Below are 26,993 nucleotides of genomic sequence, written 5' to 3' on the forward strand. Positions count from 1 at the left end.
TGCTACTTATGTCACTAGCTCTATGGCATTGTGAGTTAATATATCTACGCTATTATTGTATAATACTAATATTATATAATATAGTATAATAATAATGATGATTATTGAATATTTACATGTCAGACACTATTCTAAATGTTTAATATGTATCAATGCATTTAGTTCTCTGGACAATGTAGTGTGATGGAACTTCGTTATTATCCTCCATTTATGGAGGGGAATTTTAGAATTTAACCAAGGTCCCACAGCTAACAGGTAGAACAACCGGGATTTGACCCACAACACTGGCCTCTCCAGCTGTCACTTTTACCCCTTACACTGCACTACTTCTCAAGATACTGGAGACAGCAACAGGACCTACTTTAGGGAAAAGGATGATTAAATGAAGCAGTATGTACATAGCACAAAGTATAGGGCCCAGCACAGAGTAAATTTTCAGAACTATAAATCTAAGATTATTGGCATGTCCTGTGTGCCCAACACACATCTAATTTAATTCTCACAATACTAATAAGTTACTATTTAAATGAACAAGATGTAGAGAAATAAGATATGGAAACAAGATAATGAACAAATGAGTGACAGAGCCAGGGTTTGGAGTAGGTGTTATGATTCCATGACCAAAACTCTTCTTGCTACCCCATTCTCTCTCCTGTGTTCTGTGTTATCATAAATTTGGGAATGTAGTTTTGGCAACAAAATGGTGTGTGTCACTGAAATGTGTCTTCCTTATAATAGAGGGGTTACTACACAGTTATGTACATGTACGAAGGTGATTAATACGTCAGTTAGAATTTTAAACATTGTTCATATATTAGTATCCCCTAATTATATAAGAATCTGTGGGGATAATTGAATCTTCTTTTTAATGGTGAAGTAGATCTAGGACATTCCTTTGCTTTTTAAATGTCATTTAAGTTACTTGCATCAATATACTAATTGAGTACAGAAAAGTTGAAACAGTGAATTTATAAGCTAGGAAATTAAAAGGGCAATTTATAAATCAAGATGGATCAATGAACTCATTGTGAAATGTTAATCAGAAGCTTGCATATACTGTTACATACCTGAATTGTACTCATGGTTAGAATCAATTAGCCTCTGGAATTTGAGAGACGGTTTCCACCAATCCGATCCACAGGAATACCGAATCGTCTCTTTGGATGATCTACTACTTTCCTGAAACAAACCAAGGAGATTATTTTTAAGCTAAACTCCAAGTTATCAATTAATGAGTTTTGCTCTTTTATTTCTTGCAGATCTGGGGGTTTTCTTTGGGAGTTGGAATACACATGATAGTTATCATTCACTACCACCCACTATGTGCCAGACAGTATCTCTTATTCTTTGGATATCAGTCAAGTGGGTCTAACTGCCTCCATTTTTATATCCGAGGAATCTGAAGCTTTGAGAAATTAAGTTACTTATCCAAAACCCAACAGTGCAGATGAAAAGTGGGGTCTTATTAGCATACCAATCTGTTAAGTGTTTAGCTTGTGTAAGTCCCTTTCTCTCTTCAAATGTTGGTGTATTCCTCTGTTAATGGATAACAACTACACTAGGTCAGTTTTTTTTCCCCAATCTCTGACTCAGAATGGCTCTTCCAGGCAAGAATGGTGGTGGGGGAGGAGCGAGTGCTGATACCAAAACTGACTGTGGACTACGTGTGCTTCTCATGTATTCACTTGGATTTTAGCCAGGGAAGCTTTGTACACAATGGTCTATGTCTGTCACATATTCTCTGTGTCAAATATTGTTTGGAAAAAATTAGTTTCATTATTAAGATCAGATGATTTCTAGCTTTATGGTTTGTAAAATCTCCCTTTAGAAAGAAGAAACATATTAATTTGATTTGCTCTTGCCATCCCTTCATTCTACCAAGTCAAAATCCTAGTACTCTCAGATGAGTAATGATTTAATGTAAATAAGTAGAGGGGAAAAAAATCTCTCATTTTTACTGACACCAAGTTTTTACCTTAACTACCAGGTCTAATCAGTGTTCCTCATATCACTATTAGGTAAATAATTGATTTAAAAGCTCTGAGAAATATAGAGAATAACGGAAACATGGAATATTTTTATTACTGTATCTTATACATAGAACATTCCATAAACACAGCTTGACTGTAATCAAACTAATAAATTTGATGGTTATTAATATTTACTTAATGCTTTATATATGCCAGGCACTGTGCTTAGTACTGTGTAGACAATGATGATAAAAATAGGCAAGAACCTGATTTGGAACTTATCCCTCAATGATACTGTAGGAACCAGGCACAGGGCCATGTTATGTTTTTTATTTGTTTGTTTGTTTGTTTTTACCTAATTCAGCGTTCTTTTCTGTCGATTCACATCCATCTGCCTTTACAGGCTGGCTCTTGGTTTTGCAAGTCAATGCAGATAGCACCATATATATGATTTTAAAAGGCTGTCTGCTAAACAACAGTTTGCTCAATAGAGGAAAATCCAGAAAAAAAAATATTTAGTGTTTATCCTTAACTTAGTCATACCTCTGCTACTCTTCACATTTCTTTTTTTTTTAAATTTTTTTAAATTTATTTATTTGACAGAGAGAGATCACAAGTAGACAGAGAGGCAGGCAGAGAGAGAGAGGAGGAAGCAGGCTCCCTGATGAGCAGAGAGCTGGATGCGGGCCTCGATCCCAGGAGCCCAAGATCATGACCTGAGCCGAAGGCAGAGGCTTAACCCAGTGAGCCACCCAGGCACCCCTACTCTTCACATTTCTGAAAAACATACCCTCTTCAGTGAGGTTCATCATTCGTACTTCTGGATTTTTGCACACGATATGGACTACATATTTTTCAGCTTGATAATCAAAGGGGATTAGTAAAATTAGTGTAAAATAAATGTTGATGAGACATAGGAAATATGTATATCACCAGTGCTTAACTATGCTGATGTAATTATAAATAATTATTATTGGAAAAAGAAAAAAACCTCATATTTTTTATTTTTATTCATACAATTTATAGACTTTGATTTTAAACAGTTATTTCCTTTGTGGTAGTAAGAATAAGGTCTCCTCAAGGATGTCCACACCATAATCCACAGAATTCACAAGTATGTCACCTTACACAGCAAAAGAGACTTTACCGATAGAATTAAAAAGGACCTTGAGATGAAAAGATTATCTTGGGTTGTCTAGGTAGGTCCAATCTAGTCCAGTCTCTGTAACAGTGGAAGATGACTGAAGAAGAGTGGGTTGGTCAGAGAGCTGCACTCTGAGAAGGACTTACCCCACCACCCCCGGCCTTGAGGATGAAGGAAAGAATCAAGAACAGAGGAATGGTAGGGGCGCCTGGTGGCGCAGTCATTTGGGCCTCTGACTCTTGATTTCTGCTCAGGTCATGATCTCAGGGTCCCTGTGTCTGCTCTGCCCTCAGTAGGCAGTTGCCTGAGAATTCTCTCTCTCCCTTTCCTTCGGCCCCTTCCCCTCTTCTTGTATATGCTCTCGCTCTCAAATAAATAAATCTTAAAAAAAAAAAAAAAAAAAAAAGGAATGCTGTGACTGCTAGAAGTTCTCAAAAGAGAACCAAAACAGATGGAATTCTGTCCTATAACCAAAACAGACTGAAGTCTTCCAACAACCAGAATGAGTAGGAAATGAATTCTCCTCTAGAACCTCCAAGGAGAGCAGCCCAGTGACCTCTTGACTTCTTCCATAGCTAGCTGGCAGATCAGGCAAAAGAAAGCACAGAGCAGCTAGCAGGGACAATTTTAGAGGCTACACAGTGCCTAACAATCAATCACATGGCTAACTGGAAAGGAGAAAAGTTGTGTAGATTGGTATATGGTGACTGCTGAGGTTATATTGGACGTCCAGCCTATAGAATTGTGAGACAATAAATTTGTGTTGTTCTAAGTCCAGAAGCTTAAGGTAATTTATTACCATAGCAATAACATATGAATATATCTGTGTAATTTAGAGCTTATGTCTGAGGGTAACATTATTGATATATATTTTTAAAAAATCAGACTTGATAGGATTTTTTATTCCTTGAACCTTTCAATTCCTATACTGACTACCTCCATCATAAGTCCAGGAAAAGGGTAAGATAGAAGCCGTCTCAGGGTGGAGGAGAGTGCTCAGGAGAAGTTCCAGACAATTAAGAAGAGGAAGTGAGAAACCAACCCCTTTGGGTGTTTAAAGGACTGGTGAGAAGGGGAAGGAAATGGCAGCTGGGAAAGAGAGTAGTGCCACACATGTGAACTAACCTCCCAAAGCACCTGCGGGTTGGATGGTGGCAGGAAAAGTCACACTTCTGCTTTTTAAGAGGAAAGTATGATGGTCTCATGCATCATTATAAATTAGAACAGAACATTTACTGGTTAAGAGTACTAAGGAAAACTAATGAGGTACTACATCTTGGCTAATTGAATGTAAATAAAAAAAGAGTACCAATGCATTTTTTCAAAAATAAAGGTAAAATAAATGAAAACAGCATTTTTTCTTTCTTTTCTACTATTGATCTTTTTTGCTCAAGCAACTCAGAGGCAGCTGTAGTGGTGGAAAGCAAAATAAATTCTTTTTTCCTTCCTTCTTCCCTCGTTTTATGTTCCTTCCTTCCATTCTTCCCCCAAAATTTGATTAGAACCAGGATATGAAAGACAGATTCTACCTGATTCTTCTACTGTAAGCGTTTGTAGGACCGTTGTCATTCTGATCTTCTCTTTCTTTTTTGATGAGATTTAGCTAATACCTGCTCTGCCTATCTTTCAGACCAGTTTAACACTTATTCCTTAAGTAAATTTGATTGCTTTATGCACAATCATTGATATTTTTTCTCTGTACTGGGGATACAGTGGTGAATAAGACATACATTACCTGATAAAAGCTAATGAGGTAACACACCTGAAATCATTCTACACATTTTAACCGATTCTACTATTATTTCCTATCAATCCTGTCCACTGGTTTTAAAACTATTTGTAGTTTACTATGTCTACAAATAAAAGCTTTATAAAAGAGTTCAGTACCTAAAATGTTTAGTGAAGAGCCGTCCGTGTAAAGAAGTGTCCCACCTTCTCCTATATTGTGGACTTTGTAAGAGCTTCCAGAAACACTTAAGAGTGCTTAGAGCAGAGTTTGAAAAACACTGGTCACTTGAATATGAACGTTTTTGTCCTAACCATAGATCCATAATTACTTTGATTCATTTTCTAAAATTTGGGACTGGTTTCAAATGCTCACATGTATCTTGAAATCAAATAAGAAAAATAAGTAAACAGATACATGTGAAAAGCCATTCAGTATTTAAAATTTTTAGCACTAATACAAAATGAAAACAATTATTCCTGTAAAGCAGTTAAATTAAAAAAAAAAAAGACCATAGCTCTGTAAGTTAAATAATTTCTATGCAGTCTCCATCCATTTAGAAGTAAAATGGCATACTAGTACTTATCTTAAGTATGATTTTGCTGATATGAAATATATATCACAGTCCTATACTCTGTAACACATACCCTTATAGGAATAAACATTGTGTAAAACATAAATGTTAAGACAGTGAAATATTCCTAAGACCAAAGGGGAAAACTACTTTCTGACTATCTAGTCCCTCTTGTGACAAAATAATGGTATAACATGGCTTATAATATATATCCATGTTACCTTTTACATTTTAAAAGATTCTGAAATAGGTTAAGGATACAAAATACCTGCCAAACTAATAAAGAGAATGGATTGGTTATTTCAAATACAACCTTAAACTTTCCACTTAAATATACTTCTTGTGTTAAATAGGATTTTTTAAGCATTTATATCCTTTGATAACCCAGATTCTGAAAAACTTCTTACATTCTAAAACAACAGTTAGGAAACGTGTATTTAGATGTTTTATTGAGAATCACGTCACACATACAAAATAGCCTATAGATTTATCTATGATCAGTTAAAAGAAAAATGAAATGAACATTCCTGTTGGCATCAGATGAAGAAATAGAATATTAGCGACACTATAGAACTCCCCAGTGTTCTTGCTCCCAAATTGCATCCCTTTTATGCCTCAGTCCCAGAAGTAATCTGTAGACTGAATTCTGGTCTAATTATCCCCTTGCTTTTCCTTATAATCTTTATGTATTATTCAAAACTCTCTTGTTTTAGTGTAGATGGTTCTCTAATTTTATTTTTTAAAAAACCATGTATGAATTCTTCTTGACTTCTTTCAGCAAATATTTTGTTTTGATATTTGTCCACGTTGACATATATAGCTGCATTTCTTTATTTTCCCTGCTATATGATATTTTATTGTATTTATATACAACACCTTATTTAGATATTTTACCATAGAGGGAAATTTGAGTTATTTTCTTTTATGGTGTTAAGTATTCTTCAGAGGAAAATTTTCTCCGGGTTGCCTTTAGTGCACATTTAAGGATTTCTCTCAAGTGTGTTTTTAGAAGTACAATCGTCAGCTATGCCTACACTTAATTATATTACATTGTGCCAGACCGTTCCAAAGTTGTACCAATTTACATATCCAAGAGCAGAGTATGGCAGTTCCTATTGTTTCAAATCTAGGCCAGCCCTTGCAATGTGCTGTTTTGTTTTTCCTTCCCTTCCCCTCTGTTCATCTGTTTTGTTTCTTAAATTCCACAATTGTGTGAGATCATATGAAATTTGCCTTTCTCTGATTTACTTCGATTAGTGTAATACCCTCTAGGTCCAACCACGTTGCTGCAAATGGCAAGATCTCAAGCATTTATAATTTTGTCTCACTGTGGTTTTATTTGCTGCTTCTGAATAAGTTTCTCCCCTTCTCCTTTGTTTACTGATTACTTGGATTTCTTCTCTTGGAACTGTCTGTTCTGTTACCTGTTTTCTATTGTTTAGTTTTTGTTTTGTTTTGTTCTGTGCTTTGTTTTTTTAGAAGTGAGAGAGGGAGAGACATGGTGGGGGAGAAGCAGCAGGTGAGGAAGAGACTCTTAAGCAGCTTCCACACCCAGGGCTCAATCTCAGGACCCTAAAATCATGACTTGAGCCAAAATAAAAATTGGTCTACTTCACCAAATGAGCCACCCAGGTACCCCTGTTAGTTTATCTTTTAAATGTTGATTTGTAGGAGAGTTAGAAATATTCAGAATGTTAGATTTTGTCAGTTACATGCAAATATCCTTGTCCATTGTGGTTACTCTTTATTGTGTCTTTTATGAAAATCTTCATTGTTTTTAAATTTATCAGTATTTTTACTTTTTGTTTATTAATGACTTCTGCTCTAATGTTATGAGGATATTCTCCTATTTCATACTAAATTCTTTTTGTAGTTTTGCTTTTCACATTTATGTTCTTAGTTCTTTTGAAATTATATTTTTATTTATGGAATGAGACAAAGGTCTTTTTTATATTCATATTCAATTATTTATAAATGTTAGATTCAGCTTATTAAGTTTCATAGAATATCCTTTTGCAATTTTACTTTGAATTGTTTTGAATCTAAGGTATAAACAGGTCTGGAGAGATTTGAAATCTTAATGCTATCAAATCTTTCTATCTAAGATCTTTTCTTTAGGTTATCTGTCATGACTTCTCAAGAATATTTGCAATTTTCTCCATAAAGACCTTCCATAGTTTATTGGATTTGTTGTTGTTATGACATCATTTAAAAACATGTGCTGTATGTTTTTTAATAGGTGACCCTTACTTGGTTAAAAAAAAAAAAGTTTCCTTCTATTTCTATTATTAGTTTATCAGTGATTTTGATCATGAATAGATGCTTAATTTTATTGAGTGCTTTTTCTGCATCTATTGAGTGATGTGGCTTTACTTCTTCAATCTATTAAATTTGTTAATTGACTTTCCAAAGCAAATCAACCTTATATTGTATTTTTGTGATGAACTGGACGTGATAATGCTGTATTGTTCTTTTAATACGTTACTTGAATTGTTTTGTTAATTTTTTGTAGGAATTTGTATCTGCTCTCATTAATGTAATTGTCCTATAATTTTTTTTCTTGTTCTCTCCATATATGGTTTTGGTGATCAGATAATGCATTCTCATGAAGTGAGTTGAGGATTGCACCTTCTGTTTTGGTTATCTTACTGTTATTTAATTATATCATGGTGTGAAAATATGTTCCATATGGTAACCAGAACTTTAAAAATTTTAAGGCTTATTTTTAGGACTGGAACTTCATTGATTTTAATAGTTATTTCATGTGAATGTAAATTTTTTCCCCCAATTGTTGGTTACAACAACAACTTTTACTGATCCTGCTTATAATTTTGAGTTCCAAGGAAAGAAACCTAAGAATCAGAGTGTGGAGAATGTTCCCTAAAAACAACAGTCTGATTTGCCAGTACATCTTAAATGGGCAATAAAATGCTAGGCCCTGTCAACAAGGGCATGCCCCTCCAGCAGCTTTGAGTAATATGCAGAAAGGGAAGACATGGTAATGGTTAATAGAGGATGCTCTTTTAAGTAGTTCAGTGATTTATTTTATTTTATTTTATTTTTTTAAAAGATTTTATTTATTTTTTTGACAGACAGAGATCACAAGTAGGCAGAGAGGCAGGCAGAGAGAGAGGCGGAAGCAAGCTCCCTGCTGAGCAGAGAGCCCGATGCGGGCCTCGATCCCAGGACCCTGAGACCATGACCTGAGTCGAAGGCAGAGGCTTTAACCCACTGAGCCACCCAGGTGCCCCCCCCCTTTTTTTTTAAGATTTCATTTATTTATCTGAGAGAGAGATAGAGGGAGGACAAACTCAGGAGAGGGGCAGAGGGAGAGGGATTAGCAAGCTCCCTGCTGAGCAGGGAGCCCAACACAGGGCTTGATCCCAAGACCCTGGGATCATGAGCTGAGCTGAATGCAGATGTTTAACTGACTGAGCCACCCAGGCGCCCCTTAAATTGTTCTGTAATCTAGATTAGTAAAACATATTATTAAATTATTATACCATACAGCTTAGATGAATACAGTAGCCAGGCTCCAACATGAACCCCAATAATACCACTATAATACAGTTTCCTTCTGCACTGAGCAGGGCTGACCTCTGTAACCAGCAGTATATTGTGACTGATGTGTGACTTCCAAAGCTAAGTCATGAAAATATTGTAGCTTGCCCTACTATTTTGGATCACTTACATTAGGGAAGTCATCTGCCTTTTCCAGAGGACACTCTCTAAGAGCCCTATAGAGAGGTTTATGTAGCAATTAACTAAAAGCCTCCAGCCAACTGCCAGTGAAGAACTAAGACTTCCTGCCATCAGCCATGATGAGTGGGTCATTTTGGAAATGGATAATCCAGCCATGGTATAGCCTCCAGATGACTGCAGCCCTGGCCAGCTTCTTCACTGAAACCCTTAGAGAGACCTTTAGCCAGATGCATTCAGGCAAAAGTTTTCTGGATTCTGATGCACAGAATTTATGTGAGAACATCAGTGTTTATTAGTGTTTTAAAATATCTAATACTGTGAGATTCGAAATGCTCTGGAATTCCACAAGAGAAGAGATCACATCTAGTTTGGGGGTTCCTGCAAGAATTTATGGAAAATGTGGAAACAGTAAAACAAATGATGGTCCCAATCTTGGTTATTGCAATTTATAATTAAGGCATAGAATTAAGCAATGACTGAACATGGGGGTGCCTGGCTGGCTCAGTTGGAAGAACATGTGACTCTTGATCTCAGCGTCATGAGTTCAAGCCACTCACTGGAGATGGAGATTACTTAAATAAATAAATAAACTTAAAAAAAAAAAGAAGAAGAAATCACTATAGGAGGACAGCTATAACTATATGAACTTGGAAAGACTGATGTATGAGGACAGGCTAAAATGAGGGACTCAGCAAAGCCCTCTAAAGAATGAAAAAGCATTATCATCAAAGTCCAAAGAGTTGTGTTTAAAACAGAAAATTAGCCTTTTAAATTCAAATTCCAGAATATCAGGATGAAGGACCACAATAAGTCTGAATGATGATGTAGTTTTTAGGGGCCAATATACAATGTCCCCTCCACCACAGAGTCCACATTCAGAAACAATAAAGAAATAAGCTATGATCAATGCATGAGAATCAAGATGTCATTTTTATTAGTGATCAGACTGAACATAGGATGTGGTTTCACACCTGCATTCGAAAGGGCTTCTTTCTAATTTCCTGCATGGATTAGACCAATTTATATCACTAGTCGTGGTTATCATGTAGCAACAGGAAGAAAGGCAATCAATGAAATATGCTCGACTCTCCCACAATAACTTGCCTGTTAGATAAATGACTGCTTTCTCTTTCAGAAGGGAGTGAATCAAGGGTAGGACATGAAGTTAGTCTTTCCCTACCTGGAGTTTCTGTACATGTAAATTTGAGGCTTAATAAATGGGATCTGTTTAGGAAGATGGAAAAAAGTGCTACTCTTTGCTTAGCAGAAAGTTGATGTATGACTTGGAATTCTATTTCAAAGTAGTAATTCAATTTTAAATGGATTCTGTTAAATTTATGATGATGGTGCTGACTAAGTATAATGTCACCTTCTAAAGTATTATCCCAAGGAATGGGCAGAAACAAACCACGAGCACTGGAATAAATAACGAGATTGAAGTTTTTGTAAAGTAACATAGGCATGCTTGATTTGGAAATTGCTGTAAAGCACTAGGATAAGGCGTAGGGGATCTTCATTTGCTTGGCTCATGAACCTCTGTGAGGGTCTAATGAAACTTTCAGAACTTCTACCCAGCAAACAAATTTACACAAAAATGTCTTCTAGAATTTTCTTTTGGGGATGGGAGTAGGTGATGTACATATCAAAGCCTATCCATGGAATCAATATTGCTGCTCTGGGGAGAAGGTTTTAAACTCATTCATATACTAGTTGGGATAGGGAGCAAAGGCAAAGGCAAAGGAAAAGTCTGTGGTATTGAGCTGCAGTGATGAGAGGCCAGCAACAGAGAACAGTTATGAAGAACAATGGCCCTGGATCATTATGCTTGAGAGCATCTCCTATTACATAGCCAGGCTTTTCAATTAGGAGGAAGGAAGTAGGGAAATGACACACCATACTCTGAATCATTTTCTTGAATTTCTTCTCTGAAATGGAGCCCATTTTGAACTGTATCTTTTGGGCATCACCAAATAAGAGCTGGAAAGGAATAGCAAAAATCATGAGATTTCTAGGTTGGCCTGGGTCTGTAGCATTGCTTCTTAATTAATTAGGAAGGAATATGAAATGTTTGGATTTTTATCTTTAATCTTTGGGACTGTCATCAAGAAGGGCAATCATACCTGACATGAAACTGCAATTGCTATTAACTGTAGTCTGAATTTAATGTCTGGCTTAGATTAGAAACCCATATATCATTGGTATAATTTTTCTAAAACTATTTATTTAATGCATACATTCTAAGTGAACCTTGCTGTTCCAGTTCTTGGATAGGTGCCTTTTTGATGCAGAACTTTAATTTCTTCATCTATCTGGAAAGTCACTGGACTTGGACTTAAACATCTAACATTCTAGCTGATAATCTCAGGAAAATCATTTTTTCTGCCTGAAAATATGCAAATAAAATGAGGATAATAATATCTTCTTAGGGAGTTATAGGGATTAGAAAGAAATATATACCAGGATGTTAAAATGGGATTTTTTTTTTTTTTCTATCTCAGTTTTGGCTGTGACCTCAAAAAGCTGAGGAAAAACAGAAGTAGGTGGCAAGCATTTCTTCTTGCATTCCAAATTGAAACGCTAGACTCATGCTGTTGTTGAAAAGGGGATTCCTAAAAACTGATTTTCCCAACTTGATCCAATAAGAGGATAGATGTAGATAGAGTAGGTGAAGAAGGAGAATTTCTGTGGAATGAGTTATTGGAGAACAGTGGTAATTTTCCTCCTCTTTCCTATTCTGGGGTGTGGGGAAGACTTCGAGAAAACAATTTAGATGGCTTGACATATGCCCATGGAAGAGGGCAGGCCTAAGAGAACAGCGTCTGTGAAATCTCAAGAGCAAGAAGCTGTGAGAGTTCGCTCCGGACAAGAATGAAGAGATGGTGACATAAGGAACTGTTTCAGTTTGTGACCAGAACCAAAGGGGTGGCTTTTCTGTGGAGCAGAGGCAGAGCAAGCTTGTAGATAGAGTTGGCCTTATGTTCACTATAAAAGGCACCTTCCCTGAGGGCCTTGCTGCCAGGGATGATGGTGAGGTGACCTCATTAGGATGCTGGTGGTGATGTCAATTGAAGAAGTTGGGAAGGGAGGATGAGGATGAGGGGCAAACTGACCTACCAGGGGAGAGCATTGCAAGAAGGAAGGCTATTTATATCGATGTTCCTGATGGGGGTTATGTGATGACTGCCCCTCCCCCCCAAGAATAGCCCATGATAAGGAATCAGCTTTGAACTTTTACTGAGGCCAGAAAGCAGTAAAGCCAGGTTATAAGTCTCATTCGAGTCAGAGTTTTCTTTACCTCTCTGCACTGCCATCCTCAGGACCAGGGAAGCAAGAGGCAGCCCATTGTCCTAGGGGAAGGGGCAAGAAGAAATTGACTACAAGCAACCCCCTTCCCATTGCAACTTCACAACTTGAATGGGGCCTAAGCAGGGAAGAAGAGAAACTTTAATTATATTTATGGTTTGGGCTAAGATATAAGAATAGTTATTCAAATGACTAATATATGGTTGTTTTCTAATAAAAGTGGCAAGAGGGGTCTTTCTTATTTCAAAGGGACCAGTGGAGCCCTTAGCACCTGCCCTTATTTTTATCTAAGAGGTAGGAAGCAGCTCCTACTGAATGGGTTAGAATGCATGTAGGTGGGGATTAAAACTGTTTTTCTGAGTATGCCTCATGGAGTCCTTCTCTTTGAAGTAAGTGGTTATAATAAGTGTACCGGAGCAAAGTTTATTGACCTGAATCTGTACAATGTGCATAATTACAATGAACGTAATTACACCTCTGTCTCGCTTGCCAGAGTCGATCTCTGCCTTTTCTCATTTGACTTTCAGTCCAGGAGGTTAACCTGTTTAGAAAAGATAAAAATTCCTCTGGTCTCTGGCTTCAGTTTAGGTCAGGCAATGGGCAACCTTGGAAAGAGACTAGAAGAACAGAGGAAGTGAGATCAGAGTAATTTCCCCTGCCGCCTGCCTTGCCAGGTCACGTCCCCCAGTGAAGGTCACTCCTTCTCTCAACCCATTTAACTGTTCAGGACTGTCTCTTGGACTTCTGGAAACCTCTCCCTTCCTTATCTCTTTAGACCTGTGTCTCAGGCTGTTTTACCTTCCATTACAATTCCCCTCTACTCAGTCTTTTTTTTCTTTTTTCTTTTTTAAAGATTTTATTTATTTATTTGTCAGAGAGAGAGAGGGAGAGAGAGCAAGCACAGGCAGACAGAATGGCAGGCAGAGGCAGAGGGAGAAGCAGGCTCCCTGATGAGCAAGGAGCCCGATGTGGGACTCGATCCCAGGACGCTGGGATCATGACCTGAGCCGAAGGCAGCTGCTTAACCAACTGAGCCACCCAGGCGTCCCTCTACTCAGTCTTTTGTAAAAAATCCTGTTGTGAACAAACTCTTCTCAAATTTTCCTTGTTTAAATGTGCCGCCTGTTTCCCGCAGAAACCCTAACTGACACAATAATTCTGACCTCAAGATATTAACGAGAGAATTCAAGCAGTAAGAGTTGTGAAGATGCTTATAGTAAGTAAATACAAATAATGAGTATTGTTTTCTTTTCCACAAGGTATTCTCAGCATTGCATGAAGGAGTGAGGGAAAAAAAGATTTTAGAGAAATTCCAGGCCAATTATTAGCATCTTCCAATATTAAAAGGCCATTCATACAGTAGATGCTATTTTGCCCGGGATATAATCAGAGCTGCTTCATTTTATTTGCATAAATGAGAAAACCATTCATTAACTGCAGTCTTTAAACAAATGAACTGAATGAGGAAAATACTTTGGACTTCAAAGCATGGTTAACTTTGCCCTGAGAATTAATTTGCACATCCATTTGATAATGAAGCTGGTGTCAAATTGAGGTAGAAAAAAAGTTAAGCACCATACAAAATAGGAACCAATAGGTGGTTCCTTGCATCATTTTAATATGATCTGAAATAGACTTTGTTCTGTTTTATCTTTTTCATGATTGTTTTTGTTTTTATTTTTCCCCAACAATTCATCTTTCCATTTCCATCTCTTAGGAAGTTTCTCAAAAGCAAAGTGTAAAATTTTCTTTTCTGAATACTTTACAATATTTGAAAATAAAATGATGTGTGTCATTTGCTTGAACGTTAAAGCTTTTAAATATGGAATCATGTGCCAATATAATTCAGGGATCCATACATGTAATGGGAAAATGTTACATCTTCGGTTTCATTACCCTCTAACTGAAATATAGCAATTCCTTCACTTATGAATGCAGGGAACAAATCACAATAATATTAGGAGTACCTAGACCTTAGTTACATATAGAAATCACAGATATATTCAGATTTCAGTTGTTGTAGATACTTTGAAATTGCTTTTATGTTCAGCACTACTTGAAATGATTGTTTTTTGGACTTGTCTCTTAGAACTTACTATTTTATGTATTAATAAATAAGCTTATATGTTATTATATACTAATTAACTTAAATTTTTTTGATGATTCTATTTCTATATATTGGTAATCTTTGAATTCTTATGAATATTATCCACTTAAGAACAATAATATGAGAAGTAGTCCATAGGTTTCACCAAACTACCAAAGTGGTCCATGACCCAAAGAAGTTTTTGAGTCCCTGGATTAGGGGATGGATGAAATCTTGGGGCTTCAGTATGAAAATGGATCTTGGACCTATGCCCTTGTGTGGGTGATTATGAGAAAGTAGAGAATGCATGCCTGAGAAGGATAAAATTTGAAGGGATACACATGAAAACCATGGATGTTTAAAAGCCACAAAGAAAGTGTGAACACTCATGCAAAGTCATGTTAAAGTAATACGATAATTCTTAATTTTGTGAAAATTCCAAAAATAAATAGGGAAGAGGTTAAAGCTCCCTGTATTAGTGGACCAAGGCAATTATCTCAAATATGATAACAGAGCAGCAAATAACCTTACATATGACTCTCCCAAGCAAAATTACTACAATTTTTATGCACTTCTTATAAATTGGTGCAAAACTCTAACCTATGTCTTTTTATACAAAATATGGAAAAATACATATTTTTGTCCTGTCACTTTATTAACACATTTCAATGATACAAAGATGTTTTTGTAACAGATGATTAAAATTTTAATCTTTAATCTTGAGTTATCTTCATTACGTTTTGAAAAAATCTATAATTGTTTTCCAATTAAAACTCAAGGTGTAGAGAAATATTTTATGCAAGAGTATATTTATTTTCCATTGTTTCCCGCCTTCCTAATATACAAACCAAATTTAATATTTACTTTGAGACCAAGAACGGAACCCTTATTAAAAAAAATATTGGAAAAAACTTCCCACAAGATGTGCCCTTTGAATTTAATTTGAAAGAGTAAAACATCAACTATTGAAAATAAAAATATAAAATGCAAAAATAACTTACATCTACATAAGAAAATTATTAATATGTATACATCATTCTAAATAAATTCTAAATAGAACAATCCTGACATTGGAGCTCACCTTTGTTGCTATGCCAGTGAGTACAGAAAAGCCTAGTCTCTGTATTCTAATTCCAGAGGTGAAGCAAGATTAAACAGTCTAGATTAACGGAAATCCTCAATTTTTCAAGCTCATGGGGAAACTACTGTGCAAATGTATTAGTTCTACTTAACTCATTTCTAACTTCTGGAAGTAGTGAGAAGTAAAGGTAAAGGTAGAACAAAAAGGTAGAACAAATTGAAAACTATGATATTTGACCTTCTAAGATCATCAGTTATTCGACTAAAATCCTTTCTTTCTTTATACACGTTGGATGGTGCAATCATTGTCTAGCTTCAGAGATACTGATTGAGTTTATATGGGTTTTCCATAGTTTTGAAATGGCAGTTTTTGAACATAGTTTTTGAACACAGTTTTCCTGTGGGACCCCAAATCTCCTTCCCAGGTTCACTTCTTACCCTGCTTCTTATCTGTATCTACTATTAAGCCCACACCATGCTATTAAGCCCTCACAAGAATGTGCCTCACAAGAACATTCAAGCCTGTGAACCATCTCTTAGATGAGTTCCTCTCCACAGAATAGTTGTTCTTAATCCACTTAACCTTTCAAAAGCAGTACTAGTTATTTCAGTCAAAATTTGTTATTATTGCTGAATATGAAAAATTACTTTTTTTTTTACCTCTTCCGGAAAATTATTGAAAAACACACATCATCTACTCAAATAGTGCTTCCCTCTGTTCTATTTGTTCCCACTGAACTTTCATTAGATTAATTTATACGTTATAATCTCCCATTCTGTTCTCCATCTCTTTTGATATAGTCTTCTTATATGATGAATTCATTTACTGTTTGGCCAGATCTAATCTGCTATTTCTCTCATTGTGTAGTGTGTGTGTGTGTGTGTTTTTTTTTTCCCCTTCATTTTATCATGGGATATTTCAGATATCTGCCAAATAGAACTGTATAAAAAGCTCCCAAGTGTCCCTCATTCTATGTCAACAATCATCAGTTAGGCAAATCTTGCTTCCTCCATTCCATTCTCATTCCTGTACTATTTTGAAGCAAGTCCAAGGTAAATACTTTAAATTAAACTTTTAAATGAGAATCTCTCTCATTTTTAATGTGACCACAATACCATTTTCATATTTAAAAGTACGCTATAATTATTTAAAGTCATCAAATAGCTCTTCTTCACATTCACAATTGTGTCTTACAAAGTTTTTTTTTTAATGTGACTGGTTAATAAATGCTTTATTCTGCTTTAATCTTTAAGATGTCCTTTCCCCTCCATCCCTTTCTTTTTCTTCAAAACCTTGTAATTCATTTATTGAAAAAACTGGATTTTTCATCTTGTAATTTCCTATAGTCTGACTCTTGCTGACTCCTTACAGTGTCTCTGAGGAGAAAATGAGCGAGGGGAGGGGTGGAAGCACAAGCAGACTCCCCACTGAATGAGGAGCCATGGTGGCTCCCTCAATCCCAGGGCCCTGAGATCTTGACTTAAGCAAAATCAGACACTTAACCAACTGAGCCACCCAAGTACTCCCAACTTGTCATTTGTAAATAAACATAGTTTTACTTCTTTCTTTCCAATTCTTATGTCTCCAAATGTTTTCTCTTGTCTTAATGCATTTCTGAATTGTAGCAGAAATAATAGGTATGATTTTCCTATTCTTCACTTTAAACTTTCAGTATATGTCACCATTAGGTTAGATACTGGCTTTGGGTTGAGGTATACACATACACAGATACACATACCATATTAAGGAACTATCTGTCAGTTCTCATTTTGTTGTACTTTTAAAAATATAATAAATGTTAGATTTTGTCAAATGCCTTTTCTTCCATCTATGGATATGATCACATACTTTTTCTCCATTGCTCTATTGACAGGATGGATTACATTAAAGGAATTCCTAATATTGAATGACAGTTTCCTGGAATAAGCCCAATTGACTAAGATGTGTTACATTTTTAAAGTTTTAGCAGATTCTGTTTATTAACTTCATATCTATAGTTTTTGCATTGATATTCATATATGAGATGAGTCTAAAATTTCATTTTTAAAATGTAATGTTTATGATTTGGGGATCAATATTATATTGTACCAGGAAATGAACTTGGAAAGTTTACTTGGTTTACTAAGATCTGAAAAGGTAAAATAACCTTAGGAGTATTTGATAATTTAAGATTTGGTAAAATCCTTTCATGGAAATATCTAGGTCTGCTTTCTCTTGGCAAGCTTTTTTAAAATAAAAAAAAAAAACTCCATGATGATTGGGCTATTTATCTTTTTGGGGGTCAATGTTTATAAATGATATTTTTCCAAAATTTTATCCTTTTTTTCCAGGTCTTCAATTTATTTATATACAGTTGAGCAAAGTTGTTCTCTTTTTTAAAGATTCTCTATTTTGTTTTCCCATCTTGTCATTTCTAATTTTGTGAATTTGCTTTCTACTTTTTTCTTAATTAGATTAGGTTAACTAGTGACTTGTATTTTTCTTGATTTAAGAAACATGGCTTTCTTTTATCCTATGTTTTGCTTCACAAACACTGATTTCAGCTTTTGTCATTGTTCCTAGTTTCTGCTCTTTTTTTTTCCTCCCCTGGCTTTTCTTGGCTTGTTTTGTTGTTCTTTCTAGATTTTTTTGTGTGTCATTTGCTTTATTTATCTTTTTATTTTTATTGGTATAATGATGGTTTTTATCTGATATTTGCTTTATCAGCCCCTAATATTACATTTTCATTATTACTATTTTCAGTAAAGTATGTAATTTTATTTTGTATTCTTCTTTGACTCAACAGCTATTTAACGATATGGTTTATAATTCCTAGGTAAAAGCGCTTCTTGTTTTCTGGTTTTGTTACTAAGTTCTAGTTTATTATATTTCAGTTAGTGAATGATTTTTTAGTGTATCTGTTCTTTAGAATTTCTAGAAGGTTTATCATCTCAGATACAGTAAATTTTGTGAATACATCATACGTACTTGAGAAGAATCTATATTTTCTATTATTGAAATTCAGGTTTCAAAGTATATTTACAAATTCTATTTTAAGGATTACATTGTATATGTCTTCTATAAATTTTAAATATATAATCTGCCTTGGATTTTAAGAAATGAATTAAAGTCTCCTATTTTTAATATGTTTCTATTTTTCTAGCATTCCCTGCAGTTTCTCTTTGATAAATATTGTTGCACTCTTTTAAAATTTTTAATTTAATTTATTGTTTATTTATAATTTATTTTAATTTAATTTTCCTGATACAATTTGTCCATTCTTTTATTGCCAGCTTTTCTAAATATCTTTATTTGTAGTTCTATATCTTAAACACAGAAAAGTGTTGGGTTTTCCTTTATCAGACAATCTGAAAACACTTGCATTTTAATAGGCATTACATCTATTAATATAATCAGTATTTTTTGGAATCTATCATATTTTAAGTGTTATATTTATATATGCTGATATTTTATATGAAGTTTTTCATATGTCATTTTTATGCTTTCTTTTATAGGAAAGTTTTGATTTTTCTTCTTATGCTTTTTATACTAATATTTCATATGAAAATCTTGGTCTTTCCTCTTTTCAGTTGTTTTCTTTTATTCTTTAGTAAAATATTCATTAAGTTTAGTTTGTAATCTTTTTTTTTCCTTCTTCTCCATTTCTCCAAGCAACTATTTGTAGTGATAACTATGATTCCCAGTTAGTAGCCATGAAACAATCAAAACTCATTCTAAATTGTAAATGTTCTCACTATTGTTCCTTAACTGTTAGATATTTGATGGAACTGTGTTGTCAGATGGATCTGTGTAATCATAGCATGCCCCACTCTTTTCTTTGCAATTGTCATTTCACTTTAATTCCACAGTTACGCTCTCCCCAATTCTTATAATGGTATCTCTCCAGTCATTTCGTTCAAGAAACTCATCTAGCAGCTTTCTCAAGAAGTGCTCATGGGAACAATATTCCCTAATTTTTAAATGCTTATAACAGCTTATTCATAGCCTTTATTTGTGAAAATCTGTTTACATGGTTATTAAATGCTTGCCAATCTCCCTTTTTTTCTTACAAACTGAGCTATGTCAGATAGATTATATCTCCTAATATGGTCTCCCCTTATGATACTTAGAAGTTGTAAGGATGAAACCTCAATGTAGATGATACGTATTTATGATATTAATGCTATGTACTTATGTAAATACGCTGTGTATTTATGCTATTATAAATTTATATTTAAATATTCACATATAACATCTATATGTTGATTTTTCAATTATTTAATAGACTATGTTATAAGACCCAGGAATCAAAGAAATCACATTTATTAGAAGACACAATATTTTTTCCTCTAAAATTCCACTGATTCCTTGGAATTCCATTGCCTTCTTTAGATATTGTACCTATAAACATATCTCTTCTTGCTTTGCATTATAATTCATTAAAATATTTTGATATTTCTTATTGGAGTGTGATTTCCTTGAGGGAAAGAGATTACACTTTCCTCCTGTTTTTCCACCAGAGCCCAACACAATGCCTAGAATAAGAAGTGGATCTGATTTGTATGCGTTTAATTGAAACAGGGTCCGAATTTCAAAATACAGGCAAAGGATTATTTTTCAAGTATAGGTGTGATAAATTATAGTCTCCAAGTGGTGATTTTATTTCCTCATGTAGCTTGGAGACTCTCAAAAGAGAAATCTAGCAAATTGCATCCTGTATGCTGAGTCTTGGAGCCCAGCAAAGTCAAGGGACTATGAACACACCATGATAAGTCCCAGAGCTCCAAGTAAGAGGTGAGACTGGGGCGAAGACATGGAAGCGAGTGCATGACAAAATGGGGTGCCAGATGTTGAAATTCTTTGTAGGGTTTGCTGAGGAGTTTTCTTTCATCTTGTAAGCAATAGAAACGTTTCACCAAAAGATTACAGTGTTAAATGATCCCCCTGGTAGCAGAGCAGAGGATACATTGGTGCTAAAGAGGTAATCATGGTGGTAGAGGTGGAGATGAAGAAAGACTGGATGACAAAACAAATGTGAAAAAGAAAATGTAGGCCAGAATTAGGAAAGCCTTAAAGGGAAAAGATATTTTGGAGATATTTGAAATACAAAGCAAATAGGATATGAAGAATTTCATGAAAAATGGGATGTTTAAAGTAAACAAAAGGATTCCTAGTAAATTCCTCAGATTCCTGGCACTGGTAGTTGGGTGGTCTCTTGTGCCGTCGCTAATATCAAATGTATGGCATCAGGAACAAAGACTAAGGAGGTAGAAGATGAATCAAGATCAAAATGACTGCTTTAAGTTGCTGATAGTTACACAATGATTAAAGGGAGTTTTAATTACTCTAATTCTATTATAATAACAGCTTACAAAGTACTCATTTGAGTTTTTATAGAGGTTAAGTAATTATCCCCGTTTTACAGATGAATAGGCTGAGGATCACAGAGAGTAAGATTCTTATACAAGTCATATGGCTAGAAATGATCAGAAATTTGATTTAAATGCACGTTTTCTGACTCCCAAGTCCTGAGAGATCTTTACTACCTCTCAGTATATGAGAGTGGGCTCATTCACACATTTTGACAGCTTTGTATCATAGGTGAAAACAGAAATGGAATTTCGGTTACCTCTGTTAAATTGAGGACTCGAGTGGCTATAACATTTATCCCATAATACACACATTCCCCCCTCATCTCCCAATGCTGTAATGTCTTATAATAACTACTTCACATTTGCATGCAATGGAAGCTTCCTTAGAAAGGTATGACAAAATATTAATGCATACTGTAGCAGTCATTTTCCTTCCTAAACCATTATTTTCAAAATCATACTATTAAATTCACAAGTTAGCTAAAACCCTATCAAATATGTTTACCTACAAACTTTTCATTATATTTTTTACGTGGAATTCTGTTTCTGAAGTTATAGCGGAAAAATTAAAAAACAAAAATATTCCTCATCCAAGAGTTCACTTACCTCTGTTTACCTTTATGATCGACAGAGCCAGCAGAGAGTCTGTCCAGGGGAGACCCAAAGCCCGAGAAGCTCCTTTTCTTCTTTGTTTCAATTACATCATTCTCCAAAGACACAAGTTCATCAAGAAGCAAGAGTTTCACTGCCAGATTAGTAGCTGACTTCTCTTTCCTGACTGTGGATGGTGACTGCACATTTATGACTCCAGAATCAAAAGCCTATAGGGCAAGAAAGGTGATTCCATTTGTTCAGAAAAAAACCTCAAAATATATAATCATCTGCATTTGGCTTTTGCTATCTTTAGCTGACATGCCTGTCATGAAACTTGTTTTTTTGTAGATTTATGTCCCAAGAAAAAGACTTCTGGGGACAAAAACGTGTAGAGATGAGGTATATCTAAACACAATTAAAACAATACACGTAGACACAGATGCACACACACACATGCAAACACCCAAGAGAAAAGGAAAAACCACAGGCCTGCCTCTAAAATTTAGTGCATTAACTAATCATCTTTTAGATTCTTTCCCAGTAACAGCTGCATCCTTCCTTAACATTCCCATACCATTTTACCTATCTTTCATCATTGTACGCATTACATTTTCCCTTATATTAGATTAGTTACAATATATTTGCATTACTTATTAGATTGTGAGTTATCTGAGGGCAATACCTATGTCTAATTAGTCTTTTATTTATTCACTCTAGTCAATGCTTAAGCCAGTATTTTGCTCACAGTTAGTACTCAGTCAATTTCTGAATATTTACTGAATGAATTTTGAAAATGCAAATGTCAGTTATCTTTCACTAGTCATTCATACCTTATTGATTCAAGCCATTAAGTACCCACTGTGTACCAGGTTCTGCATTAGACCTGAGGGATACAAAAATGAACAAAATCCAGGCTCTGCCCTCAGGAAGCTTACCATCTCTCTGTGTGATGTATTACCAAACGTTAATGAGTGTCTACAGTGAGTCAGAACTATTCCAATGACTGTCCTCCCACATAAAATTTCTTGTTTATTACACATATTGCCACTTCGCACTTCATCCAAGGCATAAAAGTGTGGGTGTCATCTATGAAGCCTATTTTTTCCTTTCCTAAGCCTGATCACAGCATTAAAAAAAAGTTCCTATTAACGGTCTCTAGTCATTGTGGAGTCTGGGGGCTATTGCTTTTTTCCTAAGAAAGTGAGAATATGGCCCTGTGGGAAGAAACTTGCTCCAGGGACCTCCTCCCTGCTTCCCTGTTAGTCACATTCCTCCTCAAGCCAGACTCTTGGTCTTGGCAAGACTCTTTTTCTTCACTTCCTGTCTTTCTTCTTAGATTATTTCTTCCATTCTCTTTCTATGTTCTTCATTTTCCCCAGTAAAATGAAAGAGTGGCATTTCCAAGCCTTTTCATCATGGGCTTCAGCAACTCTCTCATGAAATACATACAGTCTGACGCTGAGACCCAAAGCGATTGAGTCTGCTGTTTCCTAAACCAATCAAATTTGCACTAAGTCTAGTCAGTTCTTCCCAGTAAACCTGTCTTGCTCTTTCTGATTCCCTTCATTAGTGAGCCATATCAGCTCCCCTTCGCTGCTTAGTGTATGTACACTCTTAATGACCTCATAATCTGCTTCTCTACCCCCATTGCCCCTTTTCTCTTTTGCCAGGAAGCTAATTATCCCAAACACACTCTCATCCAGTAGAACGAAAATCAGAAATCTCTCATAGCTCTTGTTATTTACAATGTAGACTCCACAGGGTCCACAAACTCCTCTTAAAACCTCGTCTATCACTCTCCTACATACACTTGACAACACAGAAATTGGGGAAGGGAAAAACACTGTAATCATGAGAAAGAAACTTTAAAGAGCAGCAGACAACTTTCAAAGGGCAAAGATGGGAGATCTTTTATTATCTCTCAGCGCATCCTCCAAAAAGTATGCTTTCATTCTTCCAACTCCTGCACATACAAAACAGAGTTTGTTCCTTTTTAAAGATAATCTTAATCCCCTGGGGGGAAAATCATGGAACTCAAGTAAAACGCACTTCAGAGTCTTACTTGTTTTTTGTGAAATACAGAGAACACTTTCTAACAAGATCAAATGAGCCAAATTAACATTTCTCTGTCTAGCGAAGTCTGGGCATTTATTTTTCTTTGTACTTTAGTCATGGCAGCAAGAAAACATTTGTATAGTCATACAAAGTTTGGCCAAAGCAATTGATTTAATTAAATATATGGTTGAAATGATAATGAATTTTCTTGTAATGCTTTTTTGTTCAAGGAATACACATCTTTATTACTTCCAGCTTATTTTTTGATAGTCAGATAACTGGCCTTCTCTGAATCTATAGGGAGGTCAAAACAATAGGAAAAAAAAGTATCTATTTCCTTGATTTTGTGTTATCAAGGCATCTCTCTATTTGTCAGCAACACCTACTTCTGACACTAGTAGAAATGGCTTATGCTCATAAAAAATACATGGTCCCTTAAGCTAGTTTTCATTACCTCTGTTGCTACATCCACTGAGTGTACTTTTCCTGAACTCCACAGCATCAACGTCACAGCCAGAATAAAATGTGCATTTGCCAATCTCCAGTCCGGCATCTGAGGGTCACATACATCAGGTCAACATTTATTTCTTTGGCATATAAAGATAGAAAACAAAAGCTCCGGTAAAGCTTGTTAGTTGCAGATGATAAACGAAATTATTCAGCTTCTAGGTGCTGGAGTACATCTCTGCAAAACTTAAATAATACTTAATAGAAGCTGTCAGTCTCCTGGAATGAATTCTATTAAGGCTTCATTTCCATGGAAACCTAGGCTGGGGTTGTATAACTATAATCATAATTTGAACTAGCCAAAGTCTGAGAAATCTGGTTTGTATAATCTTATTCTTTGACTAATCCAAGGATTATAACCTCATATATGCAGGGGAAATGTATGAAATTGACCAGGTATTAGAAAATAAGGTCCAGCGAGGTCTGTGTGAATCTGAGAAAATGCACTGTGTCTAAAAGCATTTACATTCACAAATTCAAAAACACCACATATCCAATAGGCAAATATATTTATGTCCTTGTGTTATGTAATGATTTTTTAGATTCAAATGGTTCAAAATGGAATATATTTTCAACATAATATATAAATGAGAGATTACCATTTGAAATATTTAAAAACTGATATATAAAATTTAAAAAATAAGAGTGAATTAATGATTAACTAAAAAATGGGACAAAGTTATGAACAGGTATTTCATAGAAAAGGAAATAACCTCATGAAAAATAAGCATCCAAAAATACATCATCCAAAAACACATATAACTTATTTAATACAAAAAAAGAGAGACATGCATCAGATTGGCAAAAATTCAAAGTGAACGTTGTGAATGTTAAAATGGTGTTTAGAAACAGAGAAACACAAGTGATGCTGGTGGGGTTGGAAATGAATGCAATCATTTGGAAAAAATTAGACAGTATCCAGAAAAGTTGAAAATGATCATGTTCTACTTATAACCTATTTATTTCACTTCTTGATATATACTCCAAAGGAACTCTTACATGTTTTTATGGAGAGATATATCTGAAAGTTCACAGACTCATTGTTTAAAGTGGTAAAAACTGGAATCTACCCAAGTACTCTACTCAGGAGGAAATACGTTTATCAGTTGAGGTACATCCATAGTATGGACTTAGAACAAATGGCTTAAATGTTATGTGTATTTATATGCATGGATTTCAAAGAAAGTTACTTTGGGGGGAAGTGGGAAGTTGTAGAACAACATATAGGACATGCTACCATTTACCTAAATTGCAGATACACAAAATAATTTTATGTATTTTGAAATCTATACACATATTTAAAGTATAAACAAATGGAACTTCATTCATGACTATGATTCCCTCTTTGGAGGGAAGAAAGTAAATAAGATTATGGGAGAAACATAAGGACTTAGTTGTTGTTTTTTTTCCAAAGATTTTATTTACTTATTTGACAGAGAGAGAGACAACAAGAGGAGCTGCAGACAGAGGGAGAGGGAGAAGTAGGCTCCCTGCTGAGGCCAGAACTTGATCCCAAGATCATGGGATCATGACCTGAGCCAAAGGTAGACATTCAACCAACTGGGCCACCCAGGTGCCCCGGGACTTAGTTTTAATCTATCTATCTATCTATCTATCTATCTATCTATATTTTAAAGCAGGTATGTCTAAATAACACATTTGTTACTTCTGTGTACTAATCACAAAGATATGTCATTTATACATTTATGACTTTTTATATTAAAAAATCACTATATAGATACTTAAAGTGAATCTATGGTCTATATTGGGTCTGCTAGATGCCAGTTTGACCGCTGGAAAGGGGAGGTGTTGCCTGGTTTAGGGAAGATCGCAGGCTGTGGGTTACAATAGAATAGGCTTGATGTCACCACTTGGTACATGGTATTGGAAAAGTCTCCCCTCACAACCTGTCAACCAGGTCATACATTATGAATGAGAAGTTTCAGGAAACTTTTATTTCCAAAAAAAAGTCATTTGGAAAGCTGCTGGGATAAAAAAGGATGGGCTGCTTAGATGGATCTGAGGAACTGGATTTGAGTCTCTTTGTGGCTTCAGTATTAGTGATGTTGGATGTGCGATACTTTATCTAACTGAGCTTTGTTTTTAGTATTGATGAAGCAAGGAGTAATTCTCACCTCAAAAGAGCTTTGATAGGATTCTACTGATTCGTGTAAACTTCTTTATCCCATAATATATTTATCATTTTAAGTGAAAGAACACTGATGAGGTATTACTAAGTATTTCTTTAGTAAATACATTTGCTTTGGTGTGACCCAAGATTTTTTTATGACTTCCTTATAATTCTGTTACTGTGAAATCTCATTGTAGATTTTAGCAATAAAATGTTGTAACATTGTAAATTTGTTGTAAACAAAAATTGTCTTAAAATTGTAAAATGTTGTAACATAAAATGTTGTAACATTGTAGATCTAGCAATAAAGACTATCTGCTAGAATATAGACAAATAAGTGTTTTCTTATAGACAGGGTTGCATCTGTGTTAACCATCTCTATTAACATTTAAAATAAAAACATATTTTAGCAATGTTGATAACATTTATCAAATATAATTTCAGTTTTCATGTTATGTTGTCTAAACTAGTTCTTCAGTATGCCATCAATAAATATTTTGGGCTCTTGTAATGTAATGTCTTGTAAGTTTCTTCTCTATATGCCACCCTTTCTGGAAGGGTGCAGTAAATTCTCTGTTCTCTTTCAGACAAATTGATATCTGAGCTGAGTATTTTTATAAGTATCAAAAAGTAATAAATCATGTCGATGACTCTAAATTGAGACAGTAGAAAAATAACAGGAAAGAATGTAACAGTTATCTGGTAAAAAGATGAACAAAAAGCGCCTTACCTATTCTTCAGAACATGTGTCACAGAATTGTATTTTTTT

At 35.0% G+C, this 26,993-nt stretch overlaps 1 protein-coding gene across 1 annotated transcript; it reads right to left on the minus strand.

Moving 5' to 3' along the window:
* Positions 1–1,094: 1,094 nt before the first annotated feature.
* On the minus strand, positions 1,095–24,139 carry LOC111146957 (osteocrin). The gene is made up of 3 exons (XM_022502720.1): positions 24,041–24,139; positions 21,544–21,758; positions 1,095–1,179 (listed from the first exon to the last, which is right to left on the minus strand). The coding sequence occupies exons 1-3, from the start codon at positions 24,137–24,139 to the stop codon at positions 1,095–1,097; spliced, it is 399 nt and encodes a 132-aa protein (XP_022358428.1).
* Positions 24,140–26,993: the final 2,854 nt, after the last annotated feature.

Source organism: Enhydra lutris, unplaced genomic scaffold, assembly GCF_002288905.1.
Source record: "Enhydra lutris kenyoni isolate GAN:26980312 unplaced genomic scaffold, ASM228890v2 scaffoldscaffold2, whole genome shotgun sequence".
Classification (NCBI taxonomy): Eukaryota; Metazoa; Chordata; class Mammalia; order Carnivora; family Mustelidae; genus Enhydra; species Enhydra lutris.

What these genes read in the sequence shown, in the direction of transcription:
- LOC111146957 (XM_022502720.1), bottom strand. Translation starts at nt 24,139, where the DNA reads ATGCCGGACTGGAGATTGGCAAATGCACATTTTATTCTGGCTGTGACG. An exon ending in CAGTGGATGTAGCAACAGAG is followed by an intron (nt 21,759 to 24,040) that starts GTAATGAAAACT and finishes CTTGCCCTATAG; the next exon opens with GCTTTTGATTCTGGAGTCAT. An exon ending in GATCATAAAGGTAAACAGAG is followed by an intron (nt 1,180 to 21,543) that starts GTAAGTGAACTC and finishes GGTTTGTTTCAG; the next exon opens with GAAAGTAGTAGATCATCCAA.